Raw genomic sequence first — 23,318 nt, 5'->3', positions numbered from 1 at the left:
GAGCAAATTAGGCTAGAGGAGTGCATGGACACTCTAGGGGATATGGCAAATGTAAAACTAGATGCATTCAAGAAGCTCAGAAGATGCATTCAGTCCCTAGAGCTGTAGAAAAGGTCAGAAAATATAATTATTATGTGCTGAGCCAGTCTTGTGTTTAAGGGAATAGCTTAGCTTCAGACAGTAACTCAGCACACAAGCAATAAAGTCATTCCTATTCAGGGCAGGGTGCATTTTACCCTTGCGGGGAAACCCAGAGCAGTAGAATAAATTACTCTGACCTCGCCAGAAGATGCCACTGTTGAGACATTTTGTAGCTCCTAAACTAAGAGAGTGCAGTACCATCCTTTGCCAGTGTGAAGTCCAAGGGGTATTATGAAGTGAAGCTGAATCCCTTAGCTCTGGCAATATGCAAACTTCCTAGATTTAGGGGCCTTAAAATGAGATGCAGTTGTGTAACCTGAATTTTGATATAAGACTCTGGGGAGTGAGTGCATTGACTAGCAGTAGTCATAGAGTGCCATCTCTCTTTCTCTCACCACAGTACTTAGCTGATACATTAGTGGTAGGGGTGTTTTTTCATGTGCCCATGTGGTGGGCAAAAGCTGTTTTGTTTTCCATTCTTGCTAACATGTCTGGATAGTGCAAGGCTGGGCATGATTCCAAATTCTAAGTTCTAAACAAAAAGACTGAGACTCAAAGAGAGTTGAGGGCCCTTCTTTAAAAATCTCAACCCAAACAAAGATTATTTTTAATTTCCCTGCAATTCTTTGGAGCGCATTCCCATGATGTCTGAGTATTTACTGATTTTTTTATTTCTTTGCAATTCAAAAGAATCATTATTCCTGTCTCTCCCTCCTGATTCCCAGTCTACCCCTCCACGCACTCCAGAGACAGCACCAACACTCAGGCCAAGCAGATTGACAGTGGTCCTTACCAATTCTTTAAGACGAGAGTTGTTATCAGAGCAGCTATGACCATGATGAGGGACACTGTGATTGTTATGATCTGATGGACTGCCAGACCTGTGAAGAAAAATCAAAAGAGAGTAGAGATAGGAAACAAAAGGAATCCAGGATAATAACGAGCAAGGACCCGACTTGCAGTTGTATGACTTTGTAAAACTTCAAGCTCTGCTCAAGTCAAGACTTCCAAGCTCTGTGAAGCAAATGCAGAGCCAGCAACAAGGCTACAATTCTACCCAGGTTCTTTGGGGATGACACAAGAGTGAGAAGCCTGAGAAGGGTGTACAGGCTGGGGACCCCAAGATGGCCCGGTGGCTCTGTAACTCACAGTGTCCCTGTGTGCTTGGACCTGAGTCTGCACTGGCCACCTCTTCCTAAGAAAGCACAGCAGGTCCCTGCAACCCTGCAGATCCTGCCTCTTCCCTATCTGCCCTTTAGATTCCAAAGGCTCAGGGCACTGCTGCTGCCCCGTCTTTACTAACAGGGCTACAAGGCTCCCATGGCCTCTGCTTCCCTCTCCTCAGCCCAACCTTTCCGGGTTCTTACTGCTGGTCCAGCGCGACATAGTGGCCTAAGCCCTGGGCTTGGCACTGCATTCATAGATGCACAGGGAGGGATTCTGGAATTCATGGGGAATGAAAGAGTTTCTTTAATTGAAACTGACTGGCTGGGATTCAAACCCTCTAGAGATCCTGAGTCTGGCTCTGGGATAACTGCATCACAGGGAGGCTGTAGGGGTGCTTCCTGACACCAGCGTGGGAGTCTGACAGTGTGTAATTCAGTTAGACAGGGAATATGAATGAAGTTTACATACACCACCAATCGTTGCTGCCTTCCCGAAAAAAACCCTAATAACCGTCAGGTGGCACTGGGAAATAATCCTCTCCCTGTACACCCCGCTTCGTCCACTGAGGTCACCCTGTCTCAGAGTTTGCTGCATGTATCCACCCTCAGGGGGACAGCAGGAGATACTAATTCTCTCCCTGCTCCTGCCAGCGCCTCTTCCCATGCCTTACAGTCCTCGAGAGCCAGTTGGGGATACCTTCATTGCAGTGGAATGGGAAACAGCCCTACTGAAGTCATAGCAGAGGATCACAGTCCTGCCCGAAGCATTTTGCATCCATAATGATTTTTAATAACCTTTTTTCAGTGAGGCTGGTTTAGTTGAAAAGTGCTGGACTGACCTCTTGGGCATCAAAGCCCTCCCAAAAGACTGCTAGGGCAAGGACAGTGGCCACACAACATACCTCGGCCTTGGCCAAGCCACACAGAGCGAAAATGCAGCCCCATTCCCAGGCAGGTCTCTGTCTGTCTCTTGAGGCTGCCAACAAGACTACCTCTGAGTGCCCACTGAAGTGTTGGCTCCTGGCACCTATCCCCTAAAAACCTATCCTCCTATCACCCTCCCAAATCATTTCACTCAGGGCCAGCGAGCCGCCATCAGACAGTGGCAACTTAATTTTCTGTCTTGCATTATATAAAATAATCTTTAAACCAGGCTTCTCATTTTCTATCCCCTCAACTATGTTCCTTGTCAGCCTGAATTAGGCATGAAGAACTGAAGAAACATAAAGACATATACCCTCTGGAGGAAAGACGGAAACTTCGGTACAGCTTTGTAGCGAGAGTGGGATTAACCATAGATAGTAATTACAGTACTAAGTGCTATCACTTAGGAGGTCAGATGGGCTCATTTTCTCCTAATTCCCCTTACACGGGGTATAATTTTGGCTTGTGCATCATTCCTAATGAGTAGTTTGAAAACAGAAGCATCTCAGTGTACAGTAGGTTTGTGGCTTTGTGCAGTGTGTTACAGTTGCAATTTTGTAATGAAATGATTTTGCTGGCTGCTGCCCAAGGATGCTGTCTTTCACAAACAGATGTTAGAACTTTAGTGAATATTATCCTGGTGCAAGATACTTGTAATAAATAAATAAATGCCAGTGTGGCACTGAAAGCAGCAAATGTATGTGTGTGTATAATCCACTGGTTTGATTGTTTCCATGTCTTGAAAGAAAGTGCTCCGTTTCAAGGGATTCCCAGCCTGCTCCCTGGGGGTAAATACCACATTCAGAAAGAAGATCTAGTATAATGAGCAGATCCTCAGCTGATGTAAATTGTCAGGGCTTCAGCTGAAGTCACCGTACTACTACGACAATTTACCCCAGCTTCGGATCTAGCCCATTAATCAAATACTCTGAAGCAAAATTTCCAGTAGTCTGAGTTTCACAGTCTGTAGTGAAAGAGGCCGGGGGGGCTGACTAGTTAGGAAGGGCTTGTCTACATGTGGAAATTGATCGGCATGGTTATTGCAGAATAGGCATGCCAGACTAGCCCCTGGTGTGAAGCACACTAATTATTCCACAACAGACTGTCCAAAAGAGGACCTTTACTTTCTCCCCACACCCATGCTGGCCATGTGTCAGAAGCAGCCAAGGCTCTGCCTGTTTCTTGCCCCTCTCCAACCATTCTCTGCTCCCCACTCTAGGAAGAGAATATGCAGGTGCATAGCTCTGTTTATTCCTACATGCCTGGACACAAAGTCTGGGTAGACCTTACAGGCATGTAAAGGGGGCTCTCATTCCCTTCTATTCTGTATAGTCCAAGTCACAATCTAGCCCTGTATTTACTGCTTTACTCTTTTATGAAATATAAAGCCTTCAGTTCTCGTTTAAATTCACCCCCCCACACCTTTTTCCTGTTTATCAATGTGTCTCATCAGGATTTATGACTCTCATTACTACTAGCGTGACATTGCTAGTATCTTCCCCTGTCAGGGGCTGACAGCTCAGCCTGAAAGGGACAGCCCCTACACGCACCAGCCAGGAGATGAACCCGTGCTCTAGAAGCTAATTGACAGGCTGAGACCCCCTGTCAATATAATGGCATTGATATACCACCAAGAGAAAGTCAGACACAGATACGAGTATCTGGAGATGTTCGCATGTGCTACTGGCTTTCACCTTAACTCAGAGTTGTTGCCCGCACATATTCAAAGTACCGCTAATTTTCCAGAAATGTCACTGACATTTGTTTCTAACCTGAAGAAGAGTGAAAGACATGGACCAATACCTGACAGCTGAAGTCAATTGTGACATGTGTTAGCTTCCGAGCAGAGGGAAAACACCCTTCACACGTCACTCAGGAAGAGAAATGTCACAACAGAGAACAGCCATTATGTAGCTTCTTTACTTCCAGATTCCACAACCCTTATTCACACTAATTAGTTCTTACCTAGGAGGTCAATGGGATTACTCACTTACCTCTTAGCTGTAGAGAGCCACATTTCCAAAGGCCCTTCTGATAGATACATCCTCCTCTCTTCCACTGTTTTAGCCTGGAGACTCAAGATGACCTATGTGCACTAAAGACTCAGAAACAGATCTTCTGCTGGTGTAAATAGGCATAACCAATGGAAGGATGCTGATTTACATCTGATGAGGCTCTGGCCCTCCAGAGTCTGTCTATCCACGTATCTGTCTGCCTCCATATTTATGCTTTGCTGAACTGAGCACCGGTGCCCCATGTGCACTACTCACTATTGTTATTTATTTTTCATTACTCAAGTTTAAATTGCAGCAGCCTCACTTTCCATCTGGCAGCCTCCTGGAGGAGGTGGACTTTTACTCAACATTGCAGTGAAGGGATAAAATATCGAAGCTGTTCATAGCATGTAGAAAACATCAGTGAGAAGTGACATCTTTTTAAGAAGTGGTGCAGACTTCTCTGCCAAGATGCATGCCAAGTATAAATCAAACACTCAGAAATGTGAACTCTGACAGTTTAATATAATAAAACCAAGGTCACCTTTAACAAGCCGGATTCACCACCACTTTCACTGCCAAGTGCTTGGGTAATAATAGCTTGCGATGGACTGGGTACTTCCCCCCACCCCAAAAGTTGGCTTGTTAGATATGACAGAGAGCAGAAGTACTCATCAGAGCTTAGAACCATAGGATGCAGCCACCTCTGATGAGTACCCTGCTAGGCATCTGGAAGGGAACTGTGACACAGAGGCTCATTGATGGTTCACTATTCTGTCAGCAACTCTTGTCAGACCTCTTTGTTTTGAAGATACCTGGCCACCTCGGTAACCCGGCACGAGAGACAGCAGGCTAATGCTTCGCCTCCTTTGAATGTACGCTTCACATTTAGAAGCAGATCTACCAAAAATCTAGTCACATGGACATGAATGAAATACGGAGAGTTTTTCAGGAGAAACATCCTGCGGAGTTTGCTGTTAATGAGCCGATGGCCACTGCAGCATCATCATTTGGGAAGTTTTGGGTAAACGCAAAGCGATGGCTGCCAGAAGCATTAATGGACACCAAGTTCCTCCTTCCAGCTCAAGGCTTTTTGTGCACCATGTCAGCAGAGGAACCTATGCTGCAGATTCAGGTTTAGACAACGTTGGGAGGAGGTTTATTCAGGCACACTGCTCACCACGGCAGAAACTCCCTGCCAGAAGGAACTGCCCGTACTCCCACAGAGCCACGGTCAGGGGCGCAGGAGGGGAGGGGGAAGTGGGGGAAGACACAGACCTCAAGATCTAAACAAGACACCACATCCAGATTCACTAACTTCACCATGGGGGGCTGACAGAGACCAAGGGCTAGCCAGGCTCAGTGCAACCAAGTACTACACTACCCACCTGGGCCTTAATCTCAACCTACTCTAATATGCAGAGCTACACGATGGCTGTGTCAGCTGTGTTGGAGGGAAATAGGTGGAGATGCTTTCAAGAGAATCTCCGGAAAGAAAAGTTCCTAGGGTACATCAGACGAACTCATCCCTCTGTGGACACTGCAGCCATGGTCTATCTCTTGGCCATTCCTACTAGGTGCTGGTGAAGGTGACGAGGTTGTCCTGTTGGTCCTACTGTTCCATTATTACTATATTAGTGCCCGGGCCCCAACTGAAATGGAGGCCTTATCGTGGGGTCCTGTGCATACCCACAGCACAAGTCAATCCTGGGCCCGAAGGCAGTCTAAAAGACAAAGGATGAGAGGGGGAACAGACACGCAGAAATGAAGTGATTTGTCCAAGGGTAGTAATGCAGCCAGCTGCAGACCCCAGTTGTCCCCGCTGCCTCTCAGTTACCGCTGTTTGATAATATTCCTTATAACAAGTAAATAACTAAATTCCATTTCCAGGAGTGTCCCAGTGCCCACACAGCCACTTCTGGTTTCCCTCAAAGTTTTACTGTCAGGCATTATAACTCCAACATATTCAGTGGTCCTTTGTACTCCTCCGTGATTGCACACTGTGTCTTAATGTGGCTGAGAATCAGTTGTCATGCGCATAATGAAAAATTATACATGGAATAATGTCTGGGGACAGCTGGATCAGCAAGTTATAAATCAATCAATAGGATTCCCCCCCCTTGATTGCTGTATTGTTGTGGTTTGTAATAAAATCAAACTCTGCAGACTGATGTGTAACTTGATAGCCCCTCTACCTCGAGCCATTGTTTCTTTAACAGTGCACAATAGAATGAAATAGTGCTATCGACAGAAGACACATTTTAAATTAAAATTACATTAACATCTATATAGCTATATCTTGCTGCAGGGAGATACATCTATCTATATCAGGGGCGGGCAAACTTTTTTACCTGAGGGCCACATCGGGTTTCAGAAATTGTACGGAGGGCCAGTTAGGGGAGGCTGTGCCCCTCAGCCAGGTGTGGCCTGGCCCCCGCCCCCTATCTGCCCCCCCACCGCTTCTCGCCCCCTGACGGCCCCCCTGGGACTCCTGCCCCATCCAACCCACCCTGTTCCCTGATGGCCCCGGACCCCCTGCCCCTAACTGCCCTCTGCCACCCCATCCAAACCCCCCTCTCCTTCCTGACTGCAAACCCCTGCCCCATCCAACCACTGACCGCCTCCAGAACTCCTGCCCCCATTCAACCCCCCTGTTCCCCACCCTATGACCGCCCCGACCTCTATCCACACCCCCGGCCCCCCTGACCACCCCCCAAACTCCCCTGCCCTCTATCCAACCCCCCTCCCCTGCTCCCTGCCCCCTTACCGCGCTGCCTGGAGCACCGGTGGCTGGGGGGCAGCTGCACCAGGACAGGCAGCCGGGCCGCCCAGCTGGAGCCAGCCATGCACTGTGCAGCGCAGAGCACCGGGTCAGGCCAGGCTGGGCAGCTGTGCTGCTCCAGGAGCTCGCAGCCCCACCGCCCAGAGCATCACAGTGAGCTGAGGCTGCGGGGGAAGGGGAACAGCGGGGAAGGGGCTGGGGCAAGCTTCCCGGGCCAGGAGCTCAGGGGTCGGGCAGAATGGTCCCGGGGGGCCGTAGTTGGCCCACCTCTGATCTATATCCATATCTAGAGCTCCCTGAAGCAAGAAGAGAAGGGTTAAACTCAGTCCTGGAATCAGCAGTTTTTATTAACTTCTCCTCAGGAGGGTGGGGAGGCGGGGAATGTGTTTAAATGATAGAGAAAAGGTGCATTAACAGAGACTGGTTTTGTGAACTCAAAAAATATTTTATGGGGCTCACAGACCCGCCAATTCCACGGAGTTTGCCCGGTTCTGGTTATAAAGGTGAACAAAACGAATCACCGGAGGTGCTGAGAACGCGTGTCACCCAATCCTTACACACCATCCCCTCAAATCATGCTCAAACCAGGCCCACTCCTTCCTGTTTGAAATCATGTTCATCTTGCCCTGCAGCTGCTCCTAGTTGGGTCTGTGCTAGCCACAGCAGGCTGTCTGCCCACAAGGACCGAGTTGGTCTAGGGTCCCCTGGACTGCAGGCACCAGCAACGAGTTCTCTCAGCTTGGGCGAGAGGTGCCATTCCAGACACACATTCATACACCCCCTTCTCACACTGCAGGAGCCCTCCAAGAGCCTGAGACGACCCAGGTGTCTCTTAGCCATTTAGGGTGGAGAACCTTTCCAAGCTTGCCTCTCTTCAGGCTTGCTATCAAGGACCTTGGGATCACGGGGGCCCCCAGGAAGTGTGAGATTTTTCTACAGAAACCACCTCCCCATGCCTCATTGTCCTCTTCCCCCAGCCATCAGTGCCTGTGTGTGTTATGACCAACTTCCTTTCTTCCTCCCTGCTGATCAGGGCAGTGTCTCTGTGAGAGGGGACCTTTCTCCTCTCCATTCAGTGTGTCAGAATCTCCTGGAGAATTTGGTCATCTTCATTCTTACCCTGTTTTGTGTTTCTGGCTCTGTTTTGGTGCCAGTGGCCCTCTCTTCAGGAGCATTCTCCAGAGCGGCCAGGAGTGGGGCCTGCCTCATGGCCCTGTGATCCAAAGCAGCCACTCTGCACCAACGACCCACTGCAGTTTCCATTGTGCAGCAGAGGTTCTCAGCTGTCAGGCCACCTGATGAGCAAAATTGGTAGTTTGGGTTTTGGTTTCCCTTCTCTTACTGACCTCAGGGTGTACGTAGGTAAAATGTCTCCTCTGCCAGCACACAGCCAGGAAAGGCTCACTCTACTCAAAGTGCTAACGCTGTGAGACAGTCAGCAGGGACTGATAACCGGAGGAGGCGGAAACTGACTGCGGTGCTGACATTTTGAAAGCACTCAGGGATTAGCAGCTTGCTTTCCACATTGCCCCAGTCTTGTCATTTGCAGAAATATCAGATGTCAGGATTTCAGTCCCCAGCTGAGACTTGCAGTGTTAAAAACAATGAAAGTGAAGAGGGAGCTGGTACATACAAAGAAAGACACACTCAGCGTTTGCCAGCATCTTAGGGGCATGAGAGTGAAAGACTGATGAGGAGAATGTGAAGCACGAGTGGAATTTCAGAATGTCTGAAAAAGGGACAGGAGACCTTTGGGGCGTGGGAGGAGGAGGGACTGGGCAGATGTCACTGGTGATAAAGTCATCGTCGGGGAGGTGGGCAACACATTTTATAGAGGCACAGTAAAGTGAAACGACTTCCTCTTGGTCACAAAGAACCAGTCTCCGCGTCAGGATGAGAACCAACGTCCTTCTACTCCCAGTCCTATGCTCTAACCACTAGACCAAGCTTCCTCCCCTTAGCATCCCCACTTTTTTGCCATTAGATGATCAAACCCCACAGGGGATATTTTAGGTTTAGCTTAGCTCATGGCTCCTTCCAATGCATGTCTAGATTGGCTAGATGTTTTTGGCAGGCGGCAGGGAGGTTAGACGCCTTTCAGCAACAAAGACTGTCACAGTCGTAAACAAAGCTAAGTGCTAGCCACAATGACTAAGAATGATCCATTTTGCTAACAACCGGCGTTAGCAAACGCCTACTCAGATTCAAATTCAGAAAGCAGACCCCTGTCCAGGTCCTGGGGAAGGCACGCTGGCAGAGAGGCAGAAGAGTGAGGGTCCGGGCAGCTCACTGTGTTCTTTACATCTCCTGTGGGCAAACAGGAGAGTTTGGCTTTCTGTGAGCAGCGCCTCTCTCCAGCTCCGACTCACTTAAAATTAGGGGCAGTGGAATGCTCAGGAATGTAAGTCTTTCTGATTTTCAAGGGTTTTTCCCCCTTCTCAACCCTGTGTGAATTGTCTCATCTCTCCCCCCTCCTAATGGCAGGGGTGGCTGTTGGCCAGTGTGCCAGCAATGTCTTTGTGGTGGGAAATGGAATAGACGGAGGTGAGACGAGAGTATTTTTCCTCCCCAAGCTCAAGCATCAGTTCTGCAGAGGACTCATTTCCTTCATTTACTCCCAGTTACATTTCAATGTACCAAGCAAACTATACCGCGGTTCTGCTTGTGGAGAACGGCTGCCCATCAGTGCCAGCAAGAGGGTCAATGCCTCCAAAGGGTAATACACTTGCGATATCCATCAAATGATCATGGTTTGTAATGATGGAAAGATAACTCTCCCAGTAAAAGGGGCATCTCTGCATTACCAACGAGGCAAAGAGCACTGGAGCATTATTATGATTCTTAATAATAATATAATTAATAATAATATAATATTATATTCTTCTTCTTGCACTGAATGCAATGGGATCTGCAGGTGCTCAGCAGTTATGGAATAAAGCCATATCTGATGTGCCCAAGATAACACAAGTCATCAACAGCAGAGTTGAGAATGGAAGTCAGGAGTTCTGACTGCTAATCCCAGTCCTAGTAAACAAGCCGTCCTTGCTGCTTCTTTATCACTGAAGTAGCTGGCTCCTTTTGCTTTGTTATAAAGTGAATAACTCTTCTGCACAGGCCTTGCTTTTACCAATCAGTTAGCCCTGGTGAATGACAGGCAGCAGCTATGCCAAATCATCAGGTCTAATTTACTCATAAAGTGAGACTGGGGGTGGGGAGTGAAGCAGTAACAGCGAAAGCTCATCTGTGTCTGGTTAAATGCTTCCAAACAAGAGCCTGGCAGGGTCCAGCTGACTATCTCCAGTGCCCCCTGAGTCCACTGGGGCTTTAATGCAGCCAGGCAGCAGGAGGAAGATAGTTATCTCAGTGTTTCATTAAAATCTCTATGGAGCAGGGAAAGTTTGGTGAAATTGCTTTGTTACTTTGAAAGGGATTTCTGAAAGGTTTCCTGGCGGGCAATGCCATTAAGTGAAATAGCAGCCACTGTGTTTACACTGCCAGCTTCCATTTGATTAAAAACAGCAAAAGATAAAGGGACAAGTAAAATAAAGCCCAAGCAACAACACATTCGATGTCTTGGCTGCACATTCGGTCAGCATCTTCAGGTGCAATTCCTACAGGGAACCCTCATCATCTAGCAGGCCATTTACTACCAGGAAAAAGCTGTAGAGGGACAGAGAAGGGCAGGATGCTCTTTTGGCAGGATGTCAAGATGGGCAGTCATGTCAGGGTGTGGATTCTGTCTGGAGGCATGGAACTTGGTCATTCAGACAGCCGTCAGAGGAATGCCAAAGGTATCGGCTCAGCAGTGCTCCTGGAAAGCAAGGGCAGAGGAGGTGAAGGGAGGGGACCTAACCCTAAATATCAACAGAGGTGTCTTCAGATCTCAAGGCTGCCATGACGACAATGGAATGACCCACACGGGTTTTGTCTCACAGTCATGCATTGGGTTTTGTGTCTGTAGGAATGAAATACAGTGTCTCTCCTCACTGAGTAGGGCCAGTTTTGCTCAGAGAGGTACTGGAGGTGCTTGGGGGAATTCTAAACTGGAACCTACCATCTGGAGCCAAGTCTCTCTTGGCCAGTGGAATCTATTGGGAAGACATTTGGTCCATTGTTGGCGGAGACTGTCCTTGCCTCCCCGCATACCCTAACCAGAGAGATTATCTGCTTCATGAGAGCAGCTTTCGAGCCAGGGCCTGACAACTGCTCGTGTCTTGCTCTGTCTCCAACCTTTCTTTCGTGATGGAGAAGAGGCGATGGGGCTTTCACTCTTTGACCTCTTCCAATGGGACAAGGGAGTTCCAGGAAGTCCAGTAGTAACTGAATGTCCTTGTGACACCAGGAGCGCCGGACACTCCAGTCTGAACCAAAACCCTCTGAAGTTATTGAGATCCTTTCCACTCAAATGTGTTGGACCATGCCCTCGGGGAAGGGATGGGCTTCTGTAGCAACCTTGACTCAGAAATGCCATGTAGTAGTTTTTGGATAATGGAGTGAAGGCAGAGTTAGAATCAGACCCCACCAGCTACGCCATGAGACAAACTGGCAGGTGCAAAGGGGTCATCTATATTAACCCTGCCCAGAGTACACTCACAATACAGCAGGTGGTATTGTAGATTGGACGACCAAACGGATTGGCTCCCCACACACCAAAGAGGCACTGTCTAATATGCCTCAATAAATGTTCATGTTGAAGCACAAATGCCACACACGTCCCAAGGTCAGAAGCAATACAAATCCTAGCAGCAGTAAAGTGCAATCAATCTAACTGTATCACACAAAAAAACCTGAACGTGCTCCCAGTGGGACACTGCTGCAAAAAGATAAAAAAAGAAACAAATTCTAAAAATATACTAGAACACGTTAGTGCTGGATCCCTCTGAAAGGCCAGGAGCTTCGAGTAGGGAAGAGGTGGTAGAAATGCAGGTGGCTCAGCACCACAGAGGAGCTGCGACTACCCAAGCAGAAGGCACAGAGAGCAGATTTGAAGAAGGGCTGGGTAATTTTAGATCAGTAGAATAAGAGGAGTTGCCATATGTGCTAGGATTAGAGCTGGGTGAAATTTTTCAGCCAAAACTTTTTGCAGTGAAAAATGCATATTTGGTGACACCAAAACGTTTTATAAATTAGTGTCTGTTTCACCAAATTGTTTTGGTTGGGGGGAAAATATCTGGGGAAAAAATCCAAACATTTCAATTTTTATTAAAGACACAAACAAATCATTTAAAAATGGTCAAAATCTAAATGAAACATTTTGTCTGACAAAACTAAGGGACGCATCTGAAGAAATGGTTTTTTACCCACGAAAGCTTATGCCCAAATAAATCTGTTAGTCTTTAAGGCGCCACCAGACTCCTTGTTATCTTTGTGGATACAGACTAACACGGCTACCCCCTGATACTTAAAACTAAGGGCTGTTTTTACTTTTTAGATTTGCTATAAATTTGGGGAGAAAATATTTTTGGTTCAACCTGAAATAATTTTTTTTCCTGATTTTTCAGAACTGCCTGTCAACCAGAAAACTCTGCCATTCACTCTGCTCTAGGTGGGACAAATGGAAATATGTCTTATGTTTCAGGGTACAAGATGTTCATCACAGGGATCAGGAAGGATCCTTCCCCCCTCATGTACAGCTCTGCATAGATGGGTAGGTGAATTTCAAGAGGCAGTGTAATTACGTAAGCTGGAATCCTGGCCAGGACAGCAAGGTCAACACCACAGGGCAATGGAAATGCTGCAGTTTGATTCTCAGGGGATGGAAGCAACCATCACTTAGAGTTTTGAATCTGACAAACTTAAATCTCCAAGAGTATCTTCCCCTTCCCCATTTGCCTTCTGAGCTATCCTCTTCCTGCCCCGCATCCTGATAACACAAGTTTGTTGTGTTGCTGTAGGTATGCAATTGCTGTAGGATACCACAGCTCAATGGTGAAGTAGACTAAAGTCATGTAACTACCAATTCATAGATACACAAGTAATGCAAACCAGGTGTCAAAAACACTGCAAAGAAATAAACATGTGACAGCACTGACTGGCATCTACTTGTCCTTCTGGAAGGAGGAGAGGCTAATAGGGAAGGTGTACTTTCTCTTATTTGCTGAATGCAGCATCCTTTCCTGCATGCCCTCAAAGCAGTACATGGTACCATGTAAAGGAAACAAAATGCAAGATACAAAACCTGATATAAGAACTTGGGGCATTTCCTCACAGCCACAGTGGACATGATGTGAGTGAGAGAGAAGGCCCTGGAGAGCAAATCTAGCTATAGAATCTGTGTGAAAGAAAGGAATATGGAGTGTAAAATCAACAGCTGATAAAATAAAACAACCCTGCTTTTTTTAAGTGAACAAAGCAAAATGTTTCACTCTGAATGTTAGTAGCTGCGAGTCTGTAACTTTAAATAAATAAGAAAATGGAGTGCCCTAAAAATTAAACTTCTGGAAATAAGAAGGAAATAATTGAAAAGGGGAATTATTGTGAGTCGTGTGTAGTAGATAATCTTCTTAGCTTGCCTCTCACTTGGCTTTTCCAACTCCACTGCACATGCCAGTCCAAAGAGTCACATCTCACACACAGTCCAAAGAGAGTCTCCTTGTTCATTTGCTGTGCCCTGCACCACAAGCAGCTCTGGCTGATCAATTAGTTCTTGTGCCAAGGGGTCAATCTTATTTTACGCAGCATCAGATGGGTTCACTAGAAAAGAACCTACATGAAGATCTTGGCAAATTATTTTAATTGCCTCTTGACAACCTGAATGCTAATGAGTGAGGCAAAGCAGGTAAGGAAAATGGGACCTACTGGTTAGAGCAGCGGGGCTAGGGAGACAACGACTGGGAATCAGGATTCCTGGATTTCAGTCCCAGCTCTGGGAAGGTTTGTTCTGTTGGTTGGAACAGAGGCCTTGGAGTCAGGACTCATGGGTTATATTCTTGGTTCTTGGAGGGAGCATTGTCTAGTGATTAGAGCAAGGATGAAGTGCCAAAATGCCTGGATTCTGTTTCTAACTCTGATGCTGATTCTCCTGATGATTTAAGTTCTGTGCCTTGTTTTACCCACCTCCAAAATGGGTATAATTACATTTGTCTGACAAAACTGCCATGAGGCTTAATTAGATAAAGTTTCTAAAGCACTTTCACACCCTTGAACAAAAAGTTCTGTAGGTGCGCTAAGGGTTGTTGGGTCTATCAAAGGAAGGATTTAAATATAATGCACTTCTGAAGGGAATGATCTACAATTATTGCAAACAGCAATCCAATTCTTCTTGGTGGACTTTTCAAGACAGAATGCCCGGATGCATTCTAAGGGGAATATAACAATATATAAATTCACAAAGTCCCCGTGATGGCGGCTTCCAGGGGAATGTTTCCTTTTCTGTACATTAGTGCGCTGTTATTCAGTAAGAAGTGGTAAGAAACCTTATTTTTTTCTAGTGCTGAATAACCTTGTTGAAAATTCATCAGCACAAAGACTGTCAGACAACTTCCAAAGGTCTGTGCCGTGGATAAAGTTGATAGGCTTAATACATACATGTGATGCATCCTTAGCTATGTCACAAGGTCATCTGTGCTGTGTGTTGTAGGGGCACAAGCTGAAGTCTATAATAGTTACATGAGAGTTTCCATTACTTTCCGATTCCTTGTCACGCTGACAGAAGAGTCTAATTGAACTATGGAGCATCAGTCAGAATGATGAAATAAAATAAAGTCCAGAAATTCCTAAATTTAGTATAGCCACCTTCCAAATATTTTCATTAGTAAGGAACACAATCCCGAAAGGCCATGAACAAATTGATAAAATGACAGGAAAAATCCTGGCCCCACTCAGGTCAATGGGAGTTTTGCCAGGATTTCACCCAGTGTGTTTTCTTCTACATAAAGATCACATTTTCCAAACTCTACTTAAGCTGCTATGAGCTGAGATGAGGCTGAGCTAGCTAGTATCTGGCTGGATTGTAACTAAGGACACCATGAAATCCACTTTTCAAACATCAGAGTTCCCATTGTGCTAGGCGCCGTACATATACATAGTAAGAAACCTCCCTGCTCTTAACTGCTCAGTGACGAAACAGACAAGATAGAGACAAGGAGTGGGATTACCCAATAACTTGCCCAAGGGAAACTGTGACAGTCAGAAATTGAACCCAGCTCTCTTGATTTCCAATCCAGGGCCTTAACCATGAGACAACCCTTCCCCTCTAGAGCTGATTAATAATAACAACCCCTGTTGTTATTATTATTTCTGATAAGATTAGAAATATACTGATAACGGAACATCGTTCAATGTGTCATTCTAGTCCTGCAGCGTAAGGAGCCATGAATTCCCTTCTCTGGGGTACTCCTATACAGGGACATTCTCTTTAAACAAGCCCCTTCTTTTACTTATTCTTTCAGCATAGGTTGTCTGTTTGAATCTCTGTGGGCAAAGCCCCAACAGCTGAATTGGAAATGGCAAGATGTTACTCTGCACATCACCCAGTCGCCTCCAGCCAGCTGTGCACTAACCCTTGAGCCATCAGAGAGCATTATTGCATAAACAGCTCAGATATCTGCAGCAAGGTACTTCAGATTGGATGAAACTGTTTCACTCTGTGAAATAGGTTTATGTTGGCTTCAAGCACTAAGAAGAGCCATGTGACATGATCAATATTGACTTTGCAAATGTTTGCATGTGGAAAATGAAGAATTTTTGGTGAGCTTTGCCCATCTTGGTCAAGGTCAAGCTTTGGAAATTTCCCTCAGCCAGCAGAGTTGTGCAAAGGAGAGAATGAATGAATTCCACCCTAGAGCAAAATGCACGTTTGCATGGGTTTGCCTGAAACGCAGATTTGCCATGTACTAAGCAAATGAACAGGGGTTGTTGTCACAGTGAATGATAGCCTGGACAGACTAAAATCTATTTTCATTTTTTGTTGAAAATGACAAAAAAAAAAAGTTGTGAAACTGTCGAACGTTTTCCTGTTCTGCAGATGAAGCAAAATTAGGGTTTTTCCCCCACTGCTGCTGCACATTGTCCCTCTAGTTCCAGTTCGTAAATCCCACATGCTGCCCTGTACACGACTCTCACCAAACCAGAATTTGCTACTTAACGCCTCTTGGAGCTGACACCTTCCTAAATTTCAAATAATAAACTGTGATTGACTTTGATTATGCAAAGATGTCCAGAATATTTAGGGCATGACCCAAAGACAAGTGAAGTCAGCAGGAGATTTTCCATTGGTTTTGATAGGCTTTGGATCAAGCCATTAGTCTGGTAAGGAAAAGAAGTCAGATGAGAGATGGGAGGGGTATAAAAGAATTAATCATGTGGCCAATCAAGGACTCCTGTTTAAAGAGGAACCGTAAGAAAGGCAATATCTTTCTGCACATAATAATAAATAATAATACTTAGCTCCAATACAGCGCTTTCCATTGGTAGTTCTCAAAGTGCTTAAAATGTCCCATTTTACAGATGGGAAAACTGAGGCACATAGCAGTGAAGTGACTTTCGCAAGGTCACCCAGCAGGTCAGTGACAGAGCTGGGAATATAACCCAGATTTCCTGAGTCCCAGTCCAGTACTCAAGCCACTAGGCCATATGGTCTCTCAAAGTAAGTGACCTATGGAACTCTCTGCCACATGATAGTACTGAGGCAAATAGCTTGGCAAAATTAAAAACAACACACTGGAACTCTATGTGAAAAAGAATGTCTGCAGTGAATTTAGCTATGAAAATAATACAGGGATTATTTATCCTTACGCTTCACTTTATAAACTGATCAACAGCTTGGGTGAGGACCCGGCTTGTTTTTCTTTAATTTTTATCAGGAAGTAAACTAGCACAATTTTGGGTTCCATAAAAATTAAAAATTAAATTAAATTTAAAAAATTAAATAAATTAAAAAATTAAAAATTATCCTCCTCCACGACACCTCCAACCCCGCCCACTTGCAATCCTTCATCTGCTGGAGAACCCAAACTCAAAATGAACCTCAAATTCAAGCAAGGGCTTTTGCATATCTAGGTTACTGCTGAGACCAAGGCAGAAGTGCTCAAATAGCATGAGAGAACCTATTCTTGAGAGAGTCTCAGCCCACTTTTGCAGATTCAAGGGGTCTGGACAAAGGAAAGCTCCCACTGAGTCAAAGATTTCACCCCAAACCTATGGTGGTTGGCCCACTTTTATGGATCCAGTCCTGTGAGGTACTCGGTGCCCTCATCTGTTGACTTCAAGGGAGATGCTTAGTACCCTCGGGAAATCATGGCCCCTACGGTAAAAAGCAGAACTCCTCCTGCAACCCACCATTCCTGTTGCAGTGAAGGGACATAGCACCTTGGAAAATCAAACTTTAGTGGAAAGGATTTCACTGAGGGGTGATTGTAGAGAATGGGGCTATTGTCATTAATCAGGAGACCTGGCTGAAACTTTTCATTCACAGATGGGGGGGGGTTCCTGATGAAAATTGGCATTTCATAGAAACAATTTTTTTGTGTTGAAAATGTTCATTTTCCTTGGCATTTACTGAGTTTTAATTTAAACCTTTTCCCCCCAGGTGTTTGGGTTTTTTGAGGAAACCGCCCAAAAACGACAAGGAAAATGAACAGCTTTCCATTTCAATCAAAAATGTTCACAACCTCCCTCTTCCCACAAAAAACCTCAAACTTTCTGAGCCAGTTCTATTAACCTGGCATTATTTACTTCTTTGTAAAGGTTTTGCTGGGAAACAAACCAGTTCAAAAGACACATCCCAAGTTTAACTTGACTCCAACTTCACAAGATCAACTTTCTTCGAATGCAGCTGAGTGCTGAGCCTGAGCTGAAGGGGGAGGCCTGCAATTTCTCTAGTGCTTTCACTGCTCGGTCTCCGGGAAGCAGCGTAACTGTCTCTGTGTTTCATGAATACTGTTATCATTGTCTTGAAAAGACAGACATGCAAACGGCACTGGAAGGAACTTTGTTTGCATTAGTAATTGGAAGTGTGCAGGTGGCAAGCTCGCAGGAGAGAAAGCTCCTTCCGAGACAATTTGTAGCAAGCATTTCATATGATGTGTCTACAGCATTCGAACATATTGTGCTGAAGTCTCTATTACTTAAAAGCTGCTCAGGCATTTGTGTTCCTTTCCCTGTTATACGTGAAAGAAAACGTCAGATAAGCGTCGGCAGGGAAATAAATATGGCTGGAAAGTGTCACCACCAAGACGATGGCAGTTACTATAAGAGGAAATGATAACTTCCACTGTGGACACGTGGGAGAGAAAGAGTAAATAAGTTTTCTGTCTGTATTTTCTTCTCTATGCATGAAAAAAAGTAACAGAATGAGATCTGAAGCGGCGAAGGGTGGTGAACTGGGTTGGGTGCGCGCTACAGGGCAAGAGACACTGGGGTAGAAGTAGCGCTAATATAATTATTTTTTTAACTAATTGATCCTTTATTGGATGCTGCAAGGATAATATATAAGGTGTTGTGTTCATCCTATCTTAAAGGAATTTTTAAATCACTGTTTCTAATAATCCTGTCTAAGCTTGACACTCAGATAAATTCCTTATTATTGTAGGGTCCTGATACCTGCTGAAATACAGGCACACACTGGGTCATGATGGTTGGCTGCTTGTAAATGAGATTAGGTTCTTCTTGTAGGGTTACTCCTGAGGATGATTTGTTATTACAGGGTTTGCTTGAGCATGGAGGTGGTGGGTGAATGAGCGGGTGGGTGAGGTTCTGTGGCCTGCGTTGTGCAGGAGGTCAGACTAGATGGTCATAATGGTCCCTTCTGACCTAAATATCTATGAATCTGTGTAGGTTGTGCACAAACTTCTCTGCTACGGTCGGGTTTGCTCAGAAGGCCCCTAAACTCACTACGGTTTGGTACTGAAGGTTTGCCCAGCAGCTTATTTATTGGGAGGTTGTTCAGGAGTGCTGGGTGAAAACCTGTGCAACTCTTTGAAAGTCTCTACCGTTTAAATAAAGACCACTGGTAACACTTTAAACTGCAAAGATCCAGTGCCACCTAAGTTCTTTTTAACAACTACGGGAACAGGTGACCACTTAATTACCTGTTAATTACTATGTAGTAAATGGGCTGATAATTACATAGCATGAACCATATTATTACTGGATAAATACAGGGGTATTTCTTTCTCTGATACAGCAGCATAGGTCTCACAGGAAATACCCTGAGCTGTACAAAGTGTAATTACATAATAATCACAGTGGGACTGCAAATCCTTTACCGCTTCAGGGTTTTTACCAGTAAAATTGACTCAGTGACCATGTAACTCAAGGGTAAGTACAGGAGAGGTGTGTAATGGAATTTAAAGTGTAGCCACAGAATTGGTACTCATGTTAGGGGAAGGAGGTTTAAAAGTATCAGAAGACTGGTGGGGATGCGAGCTGTTCTTTGAGTCCCATCTCTCAGAGGCTCCTGAGGGTGTGCTGGAGGTTTCCACTCTCACCTGGCCCTGGTACAGGTCTCAACTGGGACCAGCAGGGAGGGATAGCTCCGTGGTTTGAGCATTGGGCCTGCTAAACCGAGGGTTGTGAGCTCAATCCTTGAGGGGGCCATTTAAGGATCTGGGGCAAAAATTGGGGATTGGTCCTGCTTTGAGCAGGGGGCTGGACTAGATGACCTCCTGAGGTCCCTTCCAACCCTGATATTCTGTGATTCCATGATACTGATTTGTAACTCATCCAAGAGCAGGGTAAGATGCTTTCTGATCACCCTTCATGGCAAAGGGGTATCTTCTTACATCTCTGTTTAATTAGACACATTCATTATAAATGGGCAGAAAAAAAATTGCTTTCTAGAGAGCCTTAAATACTCCTCAAACATTGCTCTGGTACATAATGAGAGCGCTAATGAGTTGGGCCACAACCTCTGCCCTTCTAGCTCCAAATGAAATGATGAGGATCCTCTTTTCCTCCAGCTTCTATCCTGTAGGATTTTGCACTGGGAACCTTTGAGAGAGTGAGATGAAGCGTGTTTCAGAACCTTAGATAAGTCAGTTCTCTTTACGGCAGACTCCCCCTTTGGGCATCGGGAGGTCCTGCCCTCAAGCTGCAAGGACAAAATAAGATGTGTAATTCACCAGAGTAGTAACCACCAGTGGATCTGCCACCAGGATTCACAGGTGTCATCTCTGCCAGTATAGACAAGGCTTAAGAAGACAGGAAATTTACACACCTAAGTCACTTGTTTCATACTGCCATGTTCAAAACAATCGCCACAGACCATTGGGCAAGGACTTGGAAATGGCAGTCATTACTCCTTTGAGGTGTCCAGCAAACACCGTACTTGGCAAGCTTCCCATCTGGTTAGGAGCAGCTCAGACTGTGATCTGCTCATTTGGGCTTGGACTTAATTTCAGCTTCGTTAGGTACTGATTTTGGCAGGGATGTTAATTTTATTTTGCTGGACGTTAGAAGAATATTACTGACACTGACTGGTAGAAAGAAGGCCCAATACCCATTTACATGAATACCATTGCACGTACTTCCACTCCGACACACACTCATACACACGGAGATGCAAACATACACACACCAGGCTGTGGAATCCACTCCCAAATGCCCTACACCATCTCCCACACACAAAACAAAATGCAGTTTATGTGCTAGAAGCAGAAAAATAACAGTTTTTTTAAAAAGACTACACAGAGTTAAAATCACAGACTCCAGCAAAATGATGGAAGGAACCATCAAGTCCAACCCACTGCACTGAGCCAGGATCAAGTGAACCCTGACCATCCCTGACAGGGGTTTGTCCAACCTGGTCTTAAAAACCTCCAATGAGGCCAGGGATTGCACAACCTCCCTTGGAAGCCTGTTCCAGAGCTTCACTCCCCTGAGAGTTAGAAAGTCTTTCCTAGTAGCTAACATAAATCCCCCTTGCTGCAGATTAAGCCCATTACTTCCTGCCCTACCGTCAGGGCACATGGAGAACAACTGATCACCATCCTCTTTATAACAGCCCTTGGCATGACTGGTAACAGGACCCCTCAGTCTTCTTTTCTCAAGACAAAATATGTCCAGCATTTTTAGCCTTTCCTTTTGTGGCAGCTTATGTAAACCTTTTATCTTTTTTGTTGCTCTCCTCTGGATTCCCTCCAATTTGTCCACATCTTTCCGAAAGTGCGGTGCCCAGAACTGGACACCGTACCCCAGCTGAAGCCTCCGCAGCGCTGAGTAGAGTGGGACAATTACCTCCTGTGAATTTTATTAGCTTTTTCCCCAGCTGCTTCACATTATTGACTGATATTCAATTTGTGATCCACTCTAGCCTCCAGATCCTTTTCAGCAGTACTAAGCACCTCGCCAGGTATTCCCCATTTTCTATTTGTGCGTTTGAGTTTTCCTTCCTATGTGAAGTACTTTGCATTTGTCTTTACTGAATTTCATCTTATTGATTTCAGACCGATTCTCTAGTTTGCCATGGTCATTTTGAATTATAACCCTGTCCTCCCAGGTGATTGCAGCCCCTCCCAGCTTGGTGTCATCTGCAAATTGTATAAGCGTCGTCTCAACTCCATCATCTCACCTCCATTAATGAACATATCAAATAGTATCAGACCCAGGACTGACCCCTGGGGGGCCCCACTCAATACACCCTCCCAGTCCGACAGCGAACCATTGATAGCTACTCTTTGAGTACGGTCTTCCAATCATTTGTGCACCCACCTCATAGTAATTTCATCTAGACCACATTTCCCTAGTTTACTTATGAGAATGTCATGCAGGGCCATGCCAAACGCCTTTTAAAACCAAGATACATCACATCTACCGCTTCCTCCCCACCCACTAGGCCAGTTCACACCTTTCAGCTCGGTGCAGTCTGCAGTCCTTGGGACTGGCCGCCAGACAGCTCAATACCAATGCAATTAATTTAATGAGAAAACGTATTTGGGACTAATGTTCTGCAGTGCTTTGGATACCTGCTCCTTGTCAGCCATGAGAGCTTTCTTCACATTCAGCACCTAAGTACTCTCAGCTCATATGTTTCAATGACTCTCGCTTCTTGGAATGAGCTGTACCTTGAGTTGTTCCCTCCACCCCACCCCCCATACTGGTTTGGGAATGTGCTTCTCAAGAACACCCTGGGCAGTTTAAGACATTTTTTTGTGGTTAAAAAAATACTGCAAAAAGGTTAGGCTGCAAAAGCGAAGTTTGTTAGCATCCCGCATGAGCCAGGGAGGGGAGCTGACGGTTCACTAGGGGCAGGTGCTGTCACAGAACTGACAGTCAGAGTTTTATTGATGCTGGGAGGCCAATTATTTCTAGATCAATTTTAATAGGTATGTCAGGGGGTTCTCCTGAGTTGACCCTGCCTGAATGTGGCTGACCCTGCCTGAGCTGCAGATAGGACATCTATCCTGTGTCACTTGTGTCTCATATCCACTTCATTCAATTTTACTGTGGAAAATAAAAATTGGAAAAGAATTCATGTGTTTGTCTGCTGATGATGCAGACACAGAAGCTAAAAGCATAAGGTGAGGGAGATACACCCAGCGTCCAGTACAGATGCATTTGCTTTGTCCGTGGGACACTACAAGAGTATGGGGTAACTGACCTTTGGAACAACCTACCAAGGTGGATTCTCCATCATTCAGAATCTTTCAGTCGAGACTGCATGTCTTTCTAACAGATGTGCTACAGCTCAAGCAGAAGTTATTGCTGGAGGAGTTTACTGGGTGAGGTTCTCTGGCCTATGGTAATGCAGGAAGTCAGACATAATGGCTCATTCTGGCCTTAAATTCTATGAATCGTAAAGATATTATCTGACTCATCCTCTTAACACCCTCAGGCGGCAGGCAGGTAGCATCAGAGCGTGGGCCAGTGCCCCTCTCTGGACAGACTCCAGTCTGTCATGTGTGAACCCAGCTGTTGTTTTCCACATGCTTCTAAGCTCCCTGGATCTGGCTAGTGACAGGCTCTGGGTTCCTCGCTCTGGGTCACTCAGACGCACTCCCATGTGTAGATCCCATGCCTGACACCTTAAACCCCAGAACCATGCCCCAGTCCACCTGGGCCCCCACTTGCTTATACACATTCCCTCAGAGTTCTCTCTCCCTGTGGAGCTCAGAGCTCCTCAATTAATCATTTCAGGGACAATGTGTCGGGAAAGCAAGGGAGAGACGGTTAGCAAACAGATTTCTTAACCACAGGCACTTTACTCTAAACAAAAGTGTAGCTTCATGCTCATCAGTCTGTGAGTCAGTCTTCTTGCATGTCACAGTGGCCTGTTCCCCCCACTCCACCCCATAGAGGGAATTTTCCCTTAAATATACTCTCTGACCCCTTTGGGCCATGTCCCTGAGGAACTTCAGCCTTGTCCCTCAGCCA

At 45.7% G+C, this 23,318-nt stretch overlaps 1 protein-coding gene across 6 annotated transcripts in view; it reads right to left on the bottom strand.

Moving 5' to 3' along the window:
- The window catches only part of AJAP1 (adherens junctions associated protein 1), a 113,150-nt gene that overhangs the window by 25,704 nt on the left and 64,128 nt on the right, over window positions 1-23,318 (bottom strand). For all 6 annotated transcript variants that reach the window (XM_073316611.2, XM_073316615.2, XM_073316612.2 and 3 more), the window contains exon 3: window positions 935-1,022. In XM_073316611.2, the coding sequence (XP_073172712.1) occupies window positions 935-1,022 (88 nt within the window). The remainder of the gene's footprint in view (window positions 1-934; window positions 1,023-23,318) is intronic.

The sequence above is a fragment of the Lepidochelys kempii genome, chromosome 18 (genome assembly GCF_965140285.1).
Source record: "Lepidochelys kempii isolate rLepKem1 chromosome 18, rLepKem1.hap1, whole genome shotgun sequence".
Lineage (NCBI taxonomy): Eukaryota > Metazoa > Chordata > Testudines > Cheloniidae > Lepidochelys > Lepidochelys kempii.
Note: the sequence above shows the minus strand (reverse complement) of the source record. Positions and strands in the feature narration are given on the sequence as shown.